Source organism: Mesoplodon densirostris, chromosome 4, assembly GCF_025265405.1.
Source record: "Mesoplodon densirostris isolate mMesDen1 chromosome 4, mMesDen1 primary haplotype, whole genome shotgun sequence".
In the NCBI taxonomy this organism is placed as follows: Eukaryota; Metazoa; Chordata; class Mammalia; order Artiodactyla; family Ziphiidae; genus Mesoplodon; species Mesoplodon densirostris.
The window spans coordinates 12,609,526-12,624,837 of record NC_082664.1 but is presented as its reverse complement, the minus strand read 5'-3'; the positions used below and the strand labels follow the sequence as shown (position 1 = coordinate 12,624,837).

General features: G+C 57.0%; 1 protein-coding gene across 2 annotated transcripts; it reads left to right on the top strand.

Annotated features, from left to right (window-relative positions):
* The first annotated feature begins 538 nt into the window (after positions 1 to 538).
* Positions 539 to 13,337, top strand: CHGA (chromogranin A). 2 transcript variants are annotated; one of them, XM_060097929.1, is made up of 8 exons: positions 539 to 759; positions 1,573 to 1,619; positions 3,903 to 3,996; positions 4,849 to 4,917; positions 7,362 to 7,460; positions 8,999 to 9,430; positions 10,173 to 10,645; positions 12,901 to 13,337. In XM_060097929.1, exons 1-8 carry the CDS (start codon positions 714 to 716, stop codon positions 12,982 to 12,984), a joined length of 1,344 nt encoding a protein of 447 aa, XP_059953912.1. In that variant the 5' UTR covers positions 539 to 713; the 3' UTR covers positions 12,985 to 13,337. The 2 variants fall into 2 exon arrangements, with proteins under 2 accessions (XP_059953912.1, XP_059953911.1); XM_060097928.1 differs by having other exon boundaries at positions 8,999 to 9,436.
* Positions 13,338 to 15,312: the final 1,975 nt, after the last annotated feature.

Below are 15,312 nucleotides of genomic sequence, written 5' to 3'. Positions count from 1 at the left end.
AGAAATCATGAAAGCACAAAACTGGGCTGTCAGAGAGAGGCCTGATTCAGACAAGGGGTCAGGGACCTCTAGACAGCCTCCTAGATATCTGAGGGAGCCCTGAATGGTGAGCATGCCTCCAGCCAGTGGGATCGAGGAAGCAAGACCCCCTCAAGAGGGGTCCTCAGGAGCAAGGAGTGATGCGCTAGAATTGTCAGGGACCTCAGCACACTTCGGCGGCCCACGCGGTCCAGAGACTGGAGGTGACTTGCCCACGGACACACAGCAAGTCGGTGGAGCCGTCGAGGGGTGGACGATCCGCTGAGTCCCCCGTGTCGCCTCCTGGAAGCCAGATATCCGCCTCGCTGCCTCACCCAAGAGCTGTGTGAGGCGGTGGCCATCGGCAACAGCCGTGAGGCTGGGGGTGGAGTGAACTGCGACCAGACCCCCGGAGGGATGGGAAAAGGGGGTAGGGGCGGGTCCGATGACGTCATTTCCGGGGTCCGGGGGTGTATATAAGTGGGGCGCGAGGGTGTCACTGCTGCAGTGCCCGAGCCCAGAGGGGAAAGGCGGTGGGCGGGTCGACAGGCGGACGCACACAGAGACCTTGCGACCCCCCATCCCCGCGCCTGTGTCGCCGAGGCCGCCCGGAGCGACCAGTCCAGCCACCCCTCGCCCCAGTGCGCGCCGCGCCCGGCCCCAGACCGCCAGCTGCTCGGCGCCCCGGGTTCGCCATGCGCTCCGCCGCGGTCCTGGCGCTTCTACTCTGCGCCGGGCAAGGTGAGCGAGCACGGGGCCTTGGGGGAGAGGGTCCCGGGTGCCCCTGCCTGCTCTTGCCCTGCCTGCCCTGAGGTCCGGGCACCGCGCAGCGCCGCGCGCTCCTCCATACCTTCCCTCCGGCGCGGCGAGTTTTCAGCGCCACGGACAGCGCCTCGCCTCCCACCCGACCCCGCAAAGGGGCCCGGGAGCTGATCCCGCAGGCCTGACTCTTTGACTCGGACTCCCGACCCCGCGGGGCAGGGTCCCCTGACGTCCCCCCCACCACCCCGTGTCTGGGCTGCTTCAGGGCCGGCGCCGGCTCTGCGTCGTGGCTGGCCAAGGTCATCGGGGTAGGTGGGAGGACCGCTGCAGGCTCCCCACTCGCCTGCCTCCCCCTGCATCCTCCCTCTGCCCCCCGTCTGTCTGCCCTTGGCTTCTACCTCTCCCATCCCCTGTGACAGTCCTCCTCTTCCATCTCTTCCGCTCCCCTCACCCTCTTTTCTGTCACCTCCGGGGTCTCTCTGACTCTCCCTCATCCTCCCCCACCCCGATCCCACTCAGCCATTGGCCTGTTTGCACATCTCTTGCTTTCAGCTCACACACCCCGTCCAGAGCACGAGCTTTCCCAAGGGGAAGGGTTAAGGTTCTCAGTGCAGCCTCTGGGAGCCACCTCCGGGGGGTCAGCAGCTGGGGAAGGGAAATAAAATCAGCTCAGCGTCTCAATTGGGCGGAGGTGGTCTTAAGAGGGGCCGCGCCTGATGGAACCAGCCTGGAAGGACCGCGTTCCCCGCTCGGGGCAGAGGAGTGACCCCAGCTCTTTCTGTTTCTTCCTAGTCATTGCCCTCCCTGTGAACAGCCCTATGAATAAAGGGGACACTGAGGTAAGAAGGGGTGCAGGGATGCCCCGGCATGGGGGGCAGGAGCATAAAGCCAAGAGCCAGCACTGCGGCTGCTGAGCCTGGGGACAGCTTCGCCAGAAGACATCAAAGTCTGCTAGATTTCCCTGCTCTCCTCCTGTGGGGCCTTCCCCGGCCTCCTCTGAGTTGGGTGTGCAGCCCGATGGGGCTTGTGTCTTACCCGCGGGGCCCAGGTGCCAGGCCCCCTGTCTTGAACACTCCGAATCTCACAGGCCCACCACGGGCTGGCGGGGGTGACTTCTCTGAGGCTGTGGCTGTCCAGCGACCTGCGGGAACAGTCTTCGTCTGCCTGGCTCTGGCCTCCCGCTTTGCTCTTCCCCAGAGCCCTGCCAGCAACACACCCGCCCCGTCCCCCAGTCACTAAAGCCCTGGCTGGCTCTCCCAAAGGGCCACAGTGAAAACACGCTTGATCATGGCTCCTGCACCCAGGGTCCCAGCCACTTGGGGCTGCTGGTGGAGGTCACCCAGGAAAGGGCCTTCGAAGACACTAGTGGGGGCTTCTGTGGCCAGCAAAAGACACTCTGTGTTGGGTGTATACTCGAAATTCATTCATGTCTGAGTTGGGGCTGTTTTTCCAGTCTCTGATGTTCACAGATACCTCCACTTGGGAGTCAGAGAAATGTCTACTCCCTGCCTTTTCAGGAGCTGTTTTCTTCTATTCCAGAGAGGCTGTAGTTGAAACCTAAAACATCAAAGAGATTTCAACCTTAGTTTGCTCATTTATATTTCCTATTCATTAGTTACAGACAGGCCTACATTTAAACCTATACCACTCATGGTAGCTGTGTGATGTTGGGCAGATTCCTTAACTTTTCTGAGCTTCCCCTTTTCCTGTCTATAATAATATTTCCTTTGAGGGAGTTGTAAGGAATTGGAATCACGTGACATACCTGGCACATAGTTGGTCCTCAGTAAATAAGCATTTTTATTCCTAGAGCTTCCTTTCATGACCTCCCCATCACTCTTGGAACTCATACCCAGTTCCTCTCTCCCAGAATCTGTCCTCATGGACTGGTGGTTATGATTTCCCCAGTGCAAGACTTTTGGTTGCAGGGAGATATAGGGTGCAGGCTATAAGCTCCTCCCTGCCAGGTCCCTTATGGGGGACACTTTGTATTCAGCAGCCTGGGGTCAGAGACACCGGAGCAGCTGGTGAAGACCTGCATGTTTTAACCTAGGATGCCATGACTACCGTAGAGCCTGCTTGCCGGTTTGCCCTCCTGGATCTTTGGATGGGCTGCCTTGGCATCCCGTAGACACAGCCTTCCACTCCCCACCAGTGTTGCCTGTTGCGTGTCTGATACCTCCTGCTCCTCTGCCCAACTCTAGGCAGCTGAAGCAGGCTGGGAGTCGGGAATCCCTCTCTGGGTGTGTGTGGCACTTCATGCGTTACAGAGTATTTTCCCATCTGTGCCTCATCACCCTGGGAGGGGAATTGGGAAGGTCTTCTCACTCCCATTTTACAAATGAGGAAATTGAGGCTCAGAGAGGTCAAGTCGCTTGCCCAAGATCACACAGCTAGGATATCACACTACAGTTGGCACCATCTTCAGATAGCATTCACTTATTGGCTGCCTGATTATCCGTAGCACCTTGCTGGGCACTCGATAAGACTTTCAGAGATACGGCTGCTGTCGGCCTGGGATGGACACCCAGATGTAGCAGATAGATGTGTGCCCACATCCAGCCAGGGGATTCACCTGGTGGGTGACTATGGAGCCAGACTGTGAGGCTGTCACTCCCTGCATGTGACAACACCATGGATATCTAGAGACAGTTTTCCAAGTCTTGTTTCCAGACAGGGTAGAGCCAGGAAAGGTCTTTGTTCTCCACTGGTGGTCCAGAAAGGCTTCCTGGAGATAGCTTGGGCATCTGCAAGACTAAAGTACTTTTGCAAGACACACCTCTAATGCCCAGGAGCAGCTTCCCCATCTTCAGAGAAACCCTTGGGATGAGAGGGTACAGGGTACCCACCCTCACCTTAGAGGGGCTCCTGCCAGCCTGGTGATTGGAGTGCCTGGCACTTGGTAAGCACTGTGTAAGGTTTTTTGGTTTTGTTTTTAATTATTACTATTGCTGTTACTACGTAGCTAAGAAAGCAGAGCTGTGCCCCTGAGCTAGGCATCCATGGACTCTTAAAAGACACAAGAGAATGTTCTTATGTCCTCCGTAGAAATTTACCCTGGAACTTCAGGGAAGTGAGCCCCATGCCCAGACCAGCCCCAACCTGCCCCACTCTCTTCCCAGGTGATGAAGTGCATCGTGGAGGTCATTTCTGACACGCTCTCCAAGCCCAGCCCCATGCCTGTCAGCCAGGAGTGTTTCGAGATACTCCGAGGAGGTATGGGCCAGGCTTGGGGTGAGGGGCTGCTGCCTGCTGGGCTGGGGAGCAAGGACATGGGTGTGTGGTTTTTGAAGGAATTCAGTGATTTAATTCAGTAGTCACTGACCAAGTGCCTGCCTTAGCCAGGCCTGTGCTGGGTGGTATAGAGAGATGAAGGGCTTACAGCCGCTGTGAGCCCAGAGCTTACAGCCTAGCAGAAGGGACAGATATGAACACAATTAACCAGAATTCTGGGCAGAAGGAAACCAGGGTTGGAACAGCAAGCCACCGGAATGTGAGCTCCCTGTGGACAAAGACTTTGTGTGCTATATCCCCAGGGCCGAGAACCACCACTGGTACCTGGTAGATCCCCTCTCGATGTATGATGAATAAAAGAACACTGTGGGTGGGTGGGCATGAGAAGGACAAAGCTTTCCAAGCAGGCAGTCAGTGTTGGATAGATCCCACATTAGCATTGGGGCTGGGCTTTAAGATAAAAGTTGAGAATCAGTAAGCAGAAAAATGAAAAAAAGAGTACCCCAGGTGGCGTGGACAACATGGGCAAAGGCATGGAGATGAGAAAACATGTTGTGTTTAGAGACACCCCTGCATCACCTCAGGGGCTGCCATCTCTTGGCGAAGGTCTGGGGGCAGGGACTGTGGCTGACCTTTCTGATATAATAACAGGTGGAGAGATGCCTTGGAAAGGAGGTCATTTCAGAAGTGTTATCTCAAGACCCAGTCTTGCAGCTACCACCCAGGTGTTGGGTTTCCAGAATAAATTCCTTGTGCTCAGCTGAAAATATTGATGGCAATCTCTTTCTGGGCTGTTCTCTGGAAACCACCCGTAATGACTCTTTTTCATTGCAGATGAACGGATCCTCTCAATACTGCGACATCAGAATTTGCTGAAAGAGCTCCAAGACCTCGCTCTCCAAGGTATTTTCCAACCGCTGCACGCGAATCTGAGTAACTGCCAGTAACTGAGAGTCAGAAAATCATGGTGGAAGGTGGAGCAAGGTCTTGTTTCTGATACTCAGTTATTGCCTTTCAATTATAGGGTGGCAAGGTGGGGTCTATAATTAATGTAATTAAAGCGATCAAGGCCCAGAGAGGTCGAGTGACTTGTCCAAGGTCACACAGTAAGTTAAGGACATCCCAAGACCAGATGCAGCTCTTCTAATACCCCATGGTCTCTGGAGTTCAGCTCTTTTAGAGGGGACACTTTCAAGACTAGGTTGCAGAGAGGATCCCTTTTCTCTGTTAACGGAAAAGAAAATTGGTCTCCAGGAGAGAGGAGGGGCCCCTTTGCCCTTGTGAGCTCCTGCTCAAGGGGGAGATGGGAGAAGCAGGGTCTTGCTTGCCCCAAAACACAGACCAGACTTTCAGTGTGCTTTCAGAGCGAGACATGGCTTTCTCCAAGAGGTTAGGAAAATCTACTGATGCTCTTGGGAATGGAGTGATTTTGTGAGGTAGTGAGCTCCTTGTCACTGAGGATGTTCAAGCAGAGCCTGGATAGGATGCTGGGAAGGAGGGTTAGGCTGACGTCATCCCACAGAGTTAGCTGCTCTGCCCAGCCCCAGGCTCCATCTTGGGTTCACATGAGGCACAGAGGCCTCCCTGGAAAATTGGAAACAATGGGTTCTGGCCCTGCATCTGCCCCAGGCTGACTCCCTGCGGGAAGTGGCTTTTATTTGGGGCAGGGCCGTAGGCACCCTTTGCCTCTCCCTGAGAATGGCCCTCAAGCATGAATCTTGCGTCTCTCTCCAAAGAAAGTGAGGGCCCATCTTTAGGGCTGGGCTTGTGTCTTGGATGGGGTAGGGTGGAGGGCATGAAGGCTGCTGGTGCTCAGGGAAGGCCCCCACTCTGAGGCTTCTGGGGCAGGCTGGGCCATGTGTGAGAATGGATAGGGATTTGGGGAGGTGGCACGTGAAAATAACCACAGCAGGAGGGCTCCCTGAGACCCTCCCCAAGTTAGCGTGCCATTCTTTCTCTCACTCGCTCGTCCTCCTGGAAGACAAACATCCACCGCATATCGTTGCTAGGAGTGCAGTATGATAATTTTTAAATTAAATATTGAATGACTGACTTACTGCATTTAAATAATTAAATATAATGTCAATGGAGGCTACTATAGGGGATGTGTCCTGAAACGTCTGTTTACACACATATGTGCGTGTGTATCTAATATAAACAGTGTGCAATATACAGGTACATTATTATTTTCTACTAAAAGAGTATGGGATAGGGCTTCCCTGGTGGTGCAGTGGTTGAGAGTCCGCCTGCCGATGCAGGGGACGTGGGTTTGTGTCCCAGTCCGGGAAGATCCCACATGCTGCAGAGCGGCTGGGCCCTTGAGCCATGGCTGCTGAGCCTGCGCGTCCGGAGCCTGTGCTCCGCAACGGGAGAGGCCACAACAGTGAGAGGCCCACGTACCGCAAAAAAAAAAAATAAAAATAAAAAAAAATAAAAGAGTATGGTATAGATCTATATGTCTGTCTGTCCATCCATCCATCCATCCATCCAATCCATCTATCCATCCATCCACTCATCCACCCACTCCCTCTTCTGTACTCTCATGTCTTCTGCACACCTCTATCCTAGCATTTACCATTCAGCAACCCTCTTTTATAGATGAGCAACCAGGTCCTGGATTGCCCAAGTCACCCAAGGTCACAGAGCAAGGAATTAACCAGGAAGTGTGAACCCCAGTCGGCCGGGGGCCAGATCTGGACGTACCCCCGGCCCACAGCCCCCATGTCAGCCTGCTCTGGCCACCCCAGAAATTCTCATCATGGGAAAAATCACCACCAGCTGCAGAGTTGGCCTGGCCTGGGCCACCATCAAGAACCAGGGATGGGTGGAGACAGAGTAGACAGCATAGCCTGGGGCTGATGCAGGGAGAAGGGTCTCTGGTGCTGACCCTGGGCTTGGATGCAGACCAGAGCTCAGCCTGGGCTTATGGGGTCCAGGGGGAACAGGGGTTGCCTGAACCAAGAGCCCCCATGAGGGGACAAGCAGTCACCATCACCTCTTGCTGCAGGGTCCCCTAGCTACCAGCCAGGTCCTGAGGGCCCTCCACTCTCTGCTTCTGCCCCTGGGACCATCTGCTTCATCTGTGCCTTAATTGCTCCATGAGCCAGCAGGCAGGGCTTGTTCTTATTTTCTAGGTGAGAAATGGAGTCTGGAGAGGTGATGGGGCCTGGAGGGGGCAGCCAGCCCTTACCACCCGCCACCAGCTCCTCCCCGCTCAAGTCTCTCACTGGGCAAGCCCAGAACATGATGTGCCCACTTTACAGATGAGGAAACAGAGGCCTTCCCTCTCATAGACAAACATGCGGAGCTCAGACCAAATGGGACTTTTTTCTCCATTTTTCATACAGGAGCCAAGGAGAGGGCACGTCAGCAGAAGAAACACAGCAGTTATGAGGATGAACTCTCAGAGGTTCTTGAGAAGCAGAATGACCAGGCCGAGCTGAAGGGTCAGTGCCGACCAGTCTGGCCAGGGACCAGGGGAGGGAGGATGAACATAACAGTAGTTAGGATAGATCGAGGGTTCCTGGGAGTCAGAAGCCCCTCCTTTAGGCCCTGTAAGGTAGCTCATATTTCCTTCTCTTTACAAATGGGGAAACTGAGTCCCAGGGAGGTACCTTCCCAAGGCATAATTGGAGATGTGACTCTGGGTCCGTCTCACTCCAAAGCCCTTGATCGGTCCCATCTGCCCACTGCAGGGACTGACACTCTCGGGCAGGAAGTCTCTGGCCTGGCAGCTAGGCAGCTTCGACTGTTCCCAGTGGCCACCGCAGCCCGGTCCCCACCCCCAGTGCCTGCCCCCTTGGGAATTAGTGGTGCCTTAGCATAGCCTAGTGGCAGCAGGATCCCAGAGGGGTAGGTTTGAAACACTAAATGAACCTGGATCATCTTTCTTGAAACCAGAGAGCTTTTAGGGGTCACGGATCATGGCTTAGGTCAAGGGGATGCTCTGTTACTCACCTTTCTGCCTAGAAACAGCCACACACTTGCCCCTGCAGCCCTGCTCTTTGCATGTGGAAGGTGAGTGAATAGGGCCAGTTCCTAAGAGCGGGGATCTCAGTGGTCTTCCGTCGGGGCTGAGAGGGGAAGCCTGCTGGTGTGGCCGAGGTGCCCTCGCATTGGCCAGGGCCGTCACCCTAGTGGCTGCTTGGGGCACAGCAGGGACTCCCACATTTTGGCTCCATGGAAATGAGTGTCTGGTTGACTCTAGATGTCTGCCATGGGCTGTAGGAGGGGAATAGTGTAGCATTAATGGGGGTGGCAGCCACATGTCAGTGCAAAGAGCACCCGGTACTTGGCATTTGGAAGCTTGGGTTCGAGGCTCAGCACTGCTGACTGTGAGCACAGACAGGCCACCTTACCTTTCTGAGGATCGGTTTGAGTTTCTGTCAAATGGGCATGGGAGGGCTTCCACCTGGAGTCCTGGAGTCAAATGATGGAATGTACTTGGTAGTGTCTTGTTCAACAGTGATCATTCTAGCAGTGGGAGGGATTTTTACTAGTTAGAAGCCTGCCTTCAAAGCAGCTACAAGAAAATACCTTTTAGTGAAACCTGACAAACATTGAGGAATTGAGCACTTTCACAGGATGCTCAAGACAATACCTGTACAGAGGGGAGAATGAAGTTGCAGTAATGGTGCCTCTTACACAGAGAGGTTAAGGAACTTGCCCAAGATCACACAGCAATTCAACTGCTGTCTTAATTTTAAATTCAAGGCTCTATCTTCTGGGGTCATTTCAAGGTCTTTTTAGAAAAAAAAAATCACATCTTGCTTCGAGAGGTAGAATTACAGAGAAAAACATAATCCAGTTGTGCTCAGGTCAAACCCAGACATGGAGAGGGCAACCCTAATTCTCTCATGGGTGTCCTGGGCTGGGCTTACTGGAAGCCAAGAGACACAGTGACTAAGGTATGAAATTGGGCTCTGGGGAGATCCCATGTGCAGCCTGGTCCTCAGGGCCTGACTCTGCTCTGTTGTTTCTGTAGAGGGGACAGAAGAGGTGTCCTCCAAGGATGCTACGGAAAAAAGAGGAGATTCTAAAGAGGCGGAGAGGAATGGTGAAGATGCGGATGGAGCCAGGCCTCAGGCCGCCCCGGAGCTCGGGCAGGGGTCCAAGGTTGAGGAGGACAGCCAGGCCCTAGGGGAGGAGGAGGCCTCCTCCAATACCCACCCCCTAGCCAGCCTCCCCACCCAGAAACACCCAGGCCCACAGGCCGAGGAGGACAGCGAGGGCCCCTCCCAGGGTCCAGTGGGCAGAGAGAAGGGCCTGAGTGCCGAGCAAGGGCAGCAGGCAAAGAGAGAAGAGGAGGAGGAGGAGGAGGCAGAGGCTGGAGAGGAGGCTGTCCCGGAGGAAGAAAGCGCCCCCACCGCAGCATTTAACCCCCACCCGAGCCTCGGCTACAAGGAGATGCAGAGGGGTGAGAGTATGTATGATGTCTGAGACATCAACAAATGTGTCGGGGAGAGGGGGAGGGGACGGAGGGGGGGCCTCACGCATAATCTCATTCCACCTTCACAACAACCCTGAAAGGTAGGTATTATCTCCATTTGCCTGATGGGAAACCAAGGCTCAGAGAGGTTAAGTAATTTGCCCATGGTCACACAGCTAATTTGTGTGAAAGCTGAGATTCCAACCCAGGCTCGTCTGACTCCAAAACCCTGCATCTCCCACTGTTCCACATAGCCCCTCCCCAGCACCCCACCCCCACCCCCGGAGGGGAGAGGGACTTTGCAGCGTGGGTGGGTGGGCTTTGGGAACAGAGGGACAGCATGACAGGTGGGAACAGCCTGGTCTGGGGACACTGTTAGCTTCACCCAGGGTTTAGGAAAGCCCCTGGCTCCTCGTGAGGCCCTGGTCAGGGTCTTTCCTCCCGCCCCAGCTGGGTGACCCCCGGGTCAGGGCTTCTGGGGTGAGAGGGCCGAAAGAACAGGCAGGCTCTGGCCGACCCACCCCTCAGAGCTTTAGTGGGTCTTGTAAAGCATGGTGTCAAGATGGTTTTTCCCTCCCAATGGAATCCGTTGTGAGGGGCTGAGCTGGACCCCGCCTACGGGGTCTGTGGTCCCAACTGTGGCCACAGAGAGGCCCCGGGGAGTGGCAGGGACCGGGGAAAGTGGCGGTGCCTCCCTCATTCCCCTGCTCTTGTCCACCGCCTGCTCCAGGTTGGCCCGAGGCTCTGGCTGTGGATGGAGCCGGGAAGACTGGGGCTGAGGAGGCTCCGTCCCCCAAGGGGAAGGGGGAGCAGGAGTACTGCCTGCAGGAGGAGGCGACGGCAGGGGCCCCGCAAGGCCTCTTCCGGGGCGGGAAGAGCGGGGAGCCGGAGCAGGAGGGGGAGGGGCGGCTCTCCAAGGAGTGGGAGGATGCCAAGCGGCGGAGCACGATGGACCAGCTGGCCCAGGAGCTGACCGCCGAGAAGCGGCTGCAGGGGGAGGCGGCGGAGGAGGACCCGGACCGGGCCATGAAGCTCTCCTTCCGGGCCCGGGGCTACGACTTCAGCGGTCCTGGGCTGCAGCTGCCACGAGGCTGGAGGCCATCCTCCCGGGAGGACAGCGTCGAGGCGGGCCTGCCCCTCCCGGTGCGTGGCTACCCGGAGGAGAAGAAAGAGGAGGAGGGCAGCGCCAACCGCAGACCAGAGGTTGGTATGGGGGGGGCGGAGCCGGCCCTGGGCCAGGCCCCGGGAGCATGGGCCCAGCTGGGGGTCAGCTGCAACCAGACATGTGGCCCCTGCACCACTGAGGGGACACTGTCCCCCTTGGAGTCTGGGACTGGAGGGGCACTCAGACAGGGGGCCCTTGGGAAGCTGGGAAGGGACAGGGGAAAGGGTGTGTCAGGCAGGGGGACAAGTGAACCCCACCTCAGGGAGGGGGGCACCCAGGAAAGCTGGTGGCAGGAGACAGAAGTGTTCAGGTCAGCGCGCAGAAGCCGGAGAGCTGGTGAGTCAAGCCCGTTCCCAGAGGTGCTGGGCGGGGATTTTGTCCTGAAGGCAGTAGGGAGCTGCTGCAGGCTTGGGAGCAGGACAAGGGAGTGACTGACTGGCGGAGCTTGGAGCTTTGGATGGAGAGAGCTTGGAAGCTAAAAAGACCTGGCAGGGACTGGCCTGGGGAGGGCTACTTGCTGCCTGGGGGATCCAGGCTCAGGGCAGCATCGGCCTTGAGAGCTGGGAGGGCACGGCAGGAGGGGACCCTGAGGCATCCTGGGAAGGCCCTACTGTTGGTCCAGCCATGTCCTCTCCTGGCCCCCGTGCAGCCCGACCACACCCTCCTCCCAGGTTCAGGCGCTGCCTCCCACCCCGATGGCGAAGGCAGCAGGGGCAGGGCCAGCTGGACCTCAGGGCCTGGTGGTGATGGGTGGGGAAGGCATGGACCTGTGCCAGGAGACCTGGGTCCTGCCTCCTAGCTGGGTGACCTTGGGCCAGTCACTCCCCTTCTCTGAGCCTCATCGGTTCCCCCATTTGTGAGATGGGGGTAAGAAGTCCTTTCCGCTCACCTCATTATCATGATCAGAATGCATGCGAGCTTTGAAAACCTGGCCATGCCCAGGGCTACTTGGGAAGCTCAGTGGGGTGCAGGGACATGGTCCCATAGGAGGGGATGGGATGGGACTTTGGGGCAGGCTGGCGACACCACCTTGGGGCTGGAGGAGGCCTTGGGGGGTCTTCAGGCCTCAGTGCCCAGGTGGGAATCGGGGCCTTATGGGGGGTGGGACATGTTCAAGGCTCTGGTCCCAGTGATCTTCTCTGCCCACCCAGAAGAGGATGTGGTCCCTTCCTTGGGTCCCCCATTCTCTGGGCCTGGGACCAGGGTCCCATCAGCCTGAGAGGAAGAAGCCTCCTTCTTGGGAGCTGGCGCTAAGGTCACCTGCCTATGCCTCCAAGGACTGAGGGGACGGGGCTCCAGGAAGCAGCAGCCTGCCCCCCACCCCTCCCCAAGGCTGGGCACCTTTTGATCGTTGCCTTCCCCACCCACAGAAGCTGGACAGAGCCAGGTGCCCTGGGGCACCCTCCAGCTTCCCTTCTCCACAGGCAGAGGGAGCCTTGGACAGTAGGGCGGAGAAACGGGGACCCCTGAGTCCTGTGGACAGGATGGAGCAGGGCCCCGTCCACTCAGCCCAAAGATCTTAGAAAGGGCCCCAGAATCACAGAACTCCTGCCCGGGGGCTATTCCAAGATGGGGGCCTCTGGGGTCCCTGTTTCCATGGCAACCATCATCCGTCTGTTCTGACTGGGCCCCAGGTGGATGCCCTCTGCTTGGCATCAGGCAGGGACCCCAGGAAGACCACCCCTCTCAGGTCAAAGCTGGGCCGTGGCCTTCCCTGACCCCTGCTCTGAGTCTGAGGGCATGCTCTTGTGGGTGTCAGTCCCAGAGGGTCCCCTGCTGCCCTGGACCACCCTGGCAGCTGGAGCTTGGGGACCCAGTGACTGGGACTGAGGGTGCAAGCCCAGCCCTAGGCAGCTCTCTCATCCTGAAACCCAGGCCACAGACTGCTGACCCCTCAGGTAGGAAGGCCCGTGGCGGACAGGAAACCCAGGCACGGCCTCACCCAGGAAGCCATTGTCACAGTCTAGGCCTTGGGGTCGGGGCACTGGAAGGCGCTCTGAAGGGCACCGGAGGCTTCGTTTTCCATGTGCCTGCCCAGAGCCATTCAGGAGGCGGTGGGCCTGAGTGAGTCCACCAGGGCACATTTCTGTGCTCAGTGCTCCTCAGAGCAGCCCCGCAGGGTGGCATCACTGTCCCCATGGAACAGCTGAGGCCCTTGAGACTCAGAAAGGCAAAGCCACCTGCCCAAGGCCACACAGCTAACCCGGGCACAACCAGTCTGTCTGCACGCCCCATGCTGCTGGCACAGACTCCCTGGGCCAGTCCCCATGGGACTCTTCACATTCTCTCCTAGGACCAGGAGCTGGAGAGCCTGTCGGCCATCGAGGCAGAGCTGGAGAAGGTGGCCCACGAGCTGCAGGGGCTGCGGCGGGGCTGAGGCGCCGGCTGGCCCCACCAGCCAGGGCCCTGAGGCACCCTGTGGTCCTGGCTCTGTTGTCCCCTTTGCAGGTCTTGGCCAGATGGCCCGGGCACTGCTTCCGGTAGGGAGGCCGCCCCCAGCCTGCCCAAGCCCAAGCCACCCTGTTGCCCCTATGCTCCTTTCCTCCTGCTCTTGACCCCGGCCCCAGTGCGGCCCCCGCAGGGCAGACCCCTGACTTTAAACAGTTTTCCTCTCTCCGAACACGGGCAGCTTTCTCGAAGTTTCCCTTCCACCATTAGAGCCATTGGGCACAACTGCAATAACTTCTGACTTTTTGGTGAAAGCTGAGAACTCCTGACTCTAACATACTCTGTACAAAATTTATCTAAGGATAAATAAATCTGCTCTGGGCTCTCTCCTGTTTCTTTGAACCTTCCCCCGCCTTGACTCCAAGTGGGGTAGGATGGACTGGATTTCAGGCGAAAGGACAAGGGGAGGTTCACTTCCCCTGGGGTGACTCTGGGCCACTTTCCAGCCAGGGGATCGTGGGCAAGTGACATTGCTGCTTGAAGCATCAGTTTCCCCATCTGTAAAATGGTGCTGACACCTGCCCCAAAGCATGTGTGGGATTAAATAACGGTCTTCTCCTATCTCCCAGCCACACATGAACTGGGCCATGCAGGGGCGGGGCCAGTTTGGGAAACAGCCTCTGTTCTCTCTCTGCTGGGTGGCAGCCCTGAGAAGCCCCAGTTTAGTGCCTATCACCAAGGCCACAGGCCCCAGCCAGCTTTGGACTTCCTGACCTGGGCCTCTGAGCTGCAGGCCCCCCTCAGCATAAATCTGTCATCCCCTCTGACCTGATACGTGCACAGGACTCTGGGGCGTCTGAAGTTGTTGAACTTAATGGTTCGCTATAGCATGGCAGTCTTAGTCGGTTTTGAGAACGAGGAAACTGAGGCTCACAGGGTGAGATGACTCATCAAAGTCACAGGCAGGAGTGATGCCCCAAACAGTTAACCACGGGGGCTGCAGGATTATGCAACCAGAACAGACAGGCTGGTGTGCTGGACCGGTGTGGACCAGCTGAATATCAGGGCCGATCATTCAGTCATTCAACGAACACCCGTGAGCAGCTGCTATGGGCCCGGCAGGTCTGGGCACACAGAAATGGCCCGGACAAGCCCTGACTTCAAGAAACACACTGCCCAGAGAACGTGGGCCTGGACTCCCCAGCCTAGCTGTAGAGCTTGGACAAGCATTCCTGGTGCTCTTGGAGCCTCATCTATAAAATGGGGACAATACTTAGGACCTCCTCACCAGATCATGGTGAGGATTCGAGGGTCTAGACAGCCTGGGCCAGCAAACCATTACAATGGCGATACAAGTCGCTTGAGGGGTCTTGGCAAGTCTGGGCCTCTCCTGAGTCTGGCAAGGGGGCCGCTGCCGCTGCTCATCCCCTGAAGCACAGAGGGACACCCTCCAAGGAGCTGGCGCCATAAGGTGTTCATTCACATGTTTCAAAGGGACAGGTTTACACCCCGTCCCCAGCAATTACCGAAATAACAAACACAGCACGGACTGTATCCCACTAGTCAGCTACCAGGACACCCACCACCAAGACCACTCAGCAAATAAAGAGAACACGGGACGCCTTGTCCCTGAGATACCCCATCGCAGAGACGGGCCACCTGTGTTGTCATAAACACACGGGGCAGAAGTGCTACCAAGTCAAAAGAGCCAGGGGTTCTTGGTTTTTACAGAAGCCGTGCTTTTACAGGTAGTACATATAGATTCGTATAAACATTATATACACGTATGCACACAAATTAAGTACAAGCCAGCTTGGCGTTCTGGCCAACGTGGCTCGCGAACAGGATTGAAACAAACATTTGTCACAAAGCACAGATGCCAGCGCCGAGACTGGAACTGCCAACGTCTTGGTGGAATCACTGTGGGAGAAGCTTTTCGAAAGAGAAAGCAAGCTTCAAAGAAGTGGGATCCACACCCAGCCCCGGAAGCCGAGGTTGGTCTGGCTGTGGGAAAGGGACAGTCCCTCCAAGTCGCCAGGTCATGGGCAACTCTGGAAGTAGAGGGGAAATGCAACCATTTCTGGAAAAGGCCCCAGGTGGTCTGGGTGGGGCCTGCTGGTCGGAACCAGAAGGAAAAGGGCCCGGGTGCTTCCATGCCAGCAGTCGGCTCTCCAGTAAACAGCGTGTGGGTGGAGGGCCATTCCAAGATCACACTGGCGAGGCTGTGCAGAGAAGCAGAGGCACAGAGCCTTGCTCACGGAGGGTAGGACCGACAGGAGAACTGCCTGTCTGGAGGCCTCGGCCGCAGCATCTCACG

Coding starts and splice junctions, on each gene's coding strand:
- CHGA (XM_060097928.1), top strand. CDS start 714: ATGCGCTCCGCCGCGGTCCTGGCGCTTCTACTCTGCGCCGGGCAAG. Junction 4,918..7,361: donor CCAAGACCTCGCTCTCCAAG/GTATTTTCCAAC, acceptor TTTTTCATACAG/GAGCCAAGGAGAGGGCACGT. Junction 10,646..12,900: donor GCGCCAACCGCAGACCAGAG/GTTGGTATGGGG, acceptor ATTCTCTCCTAG/GACCAGGAGCTGGAGAGCCT.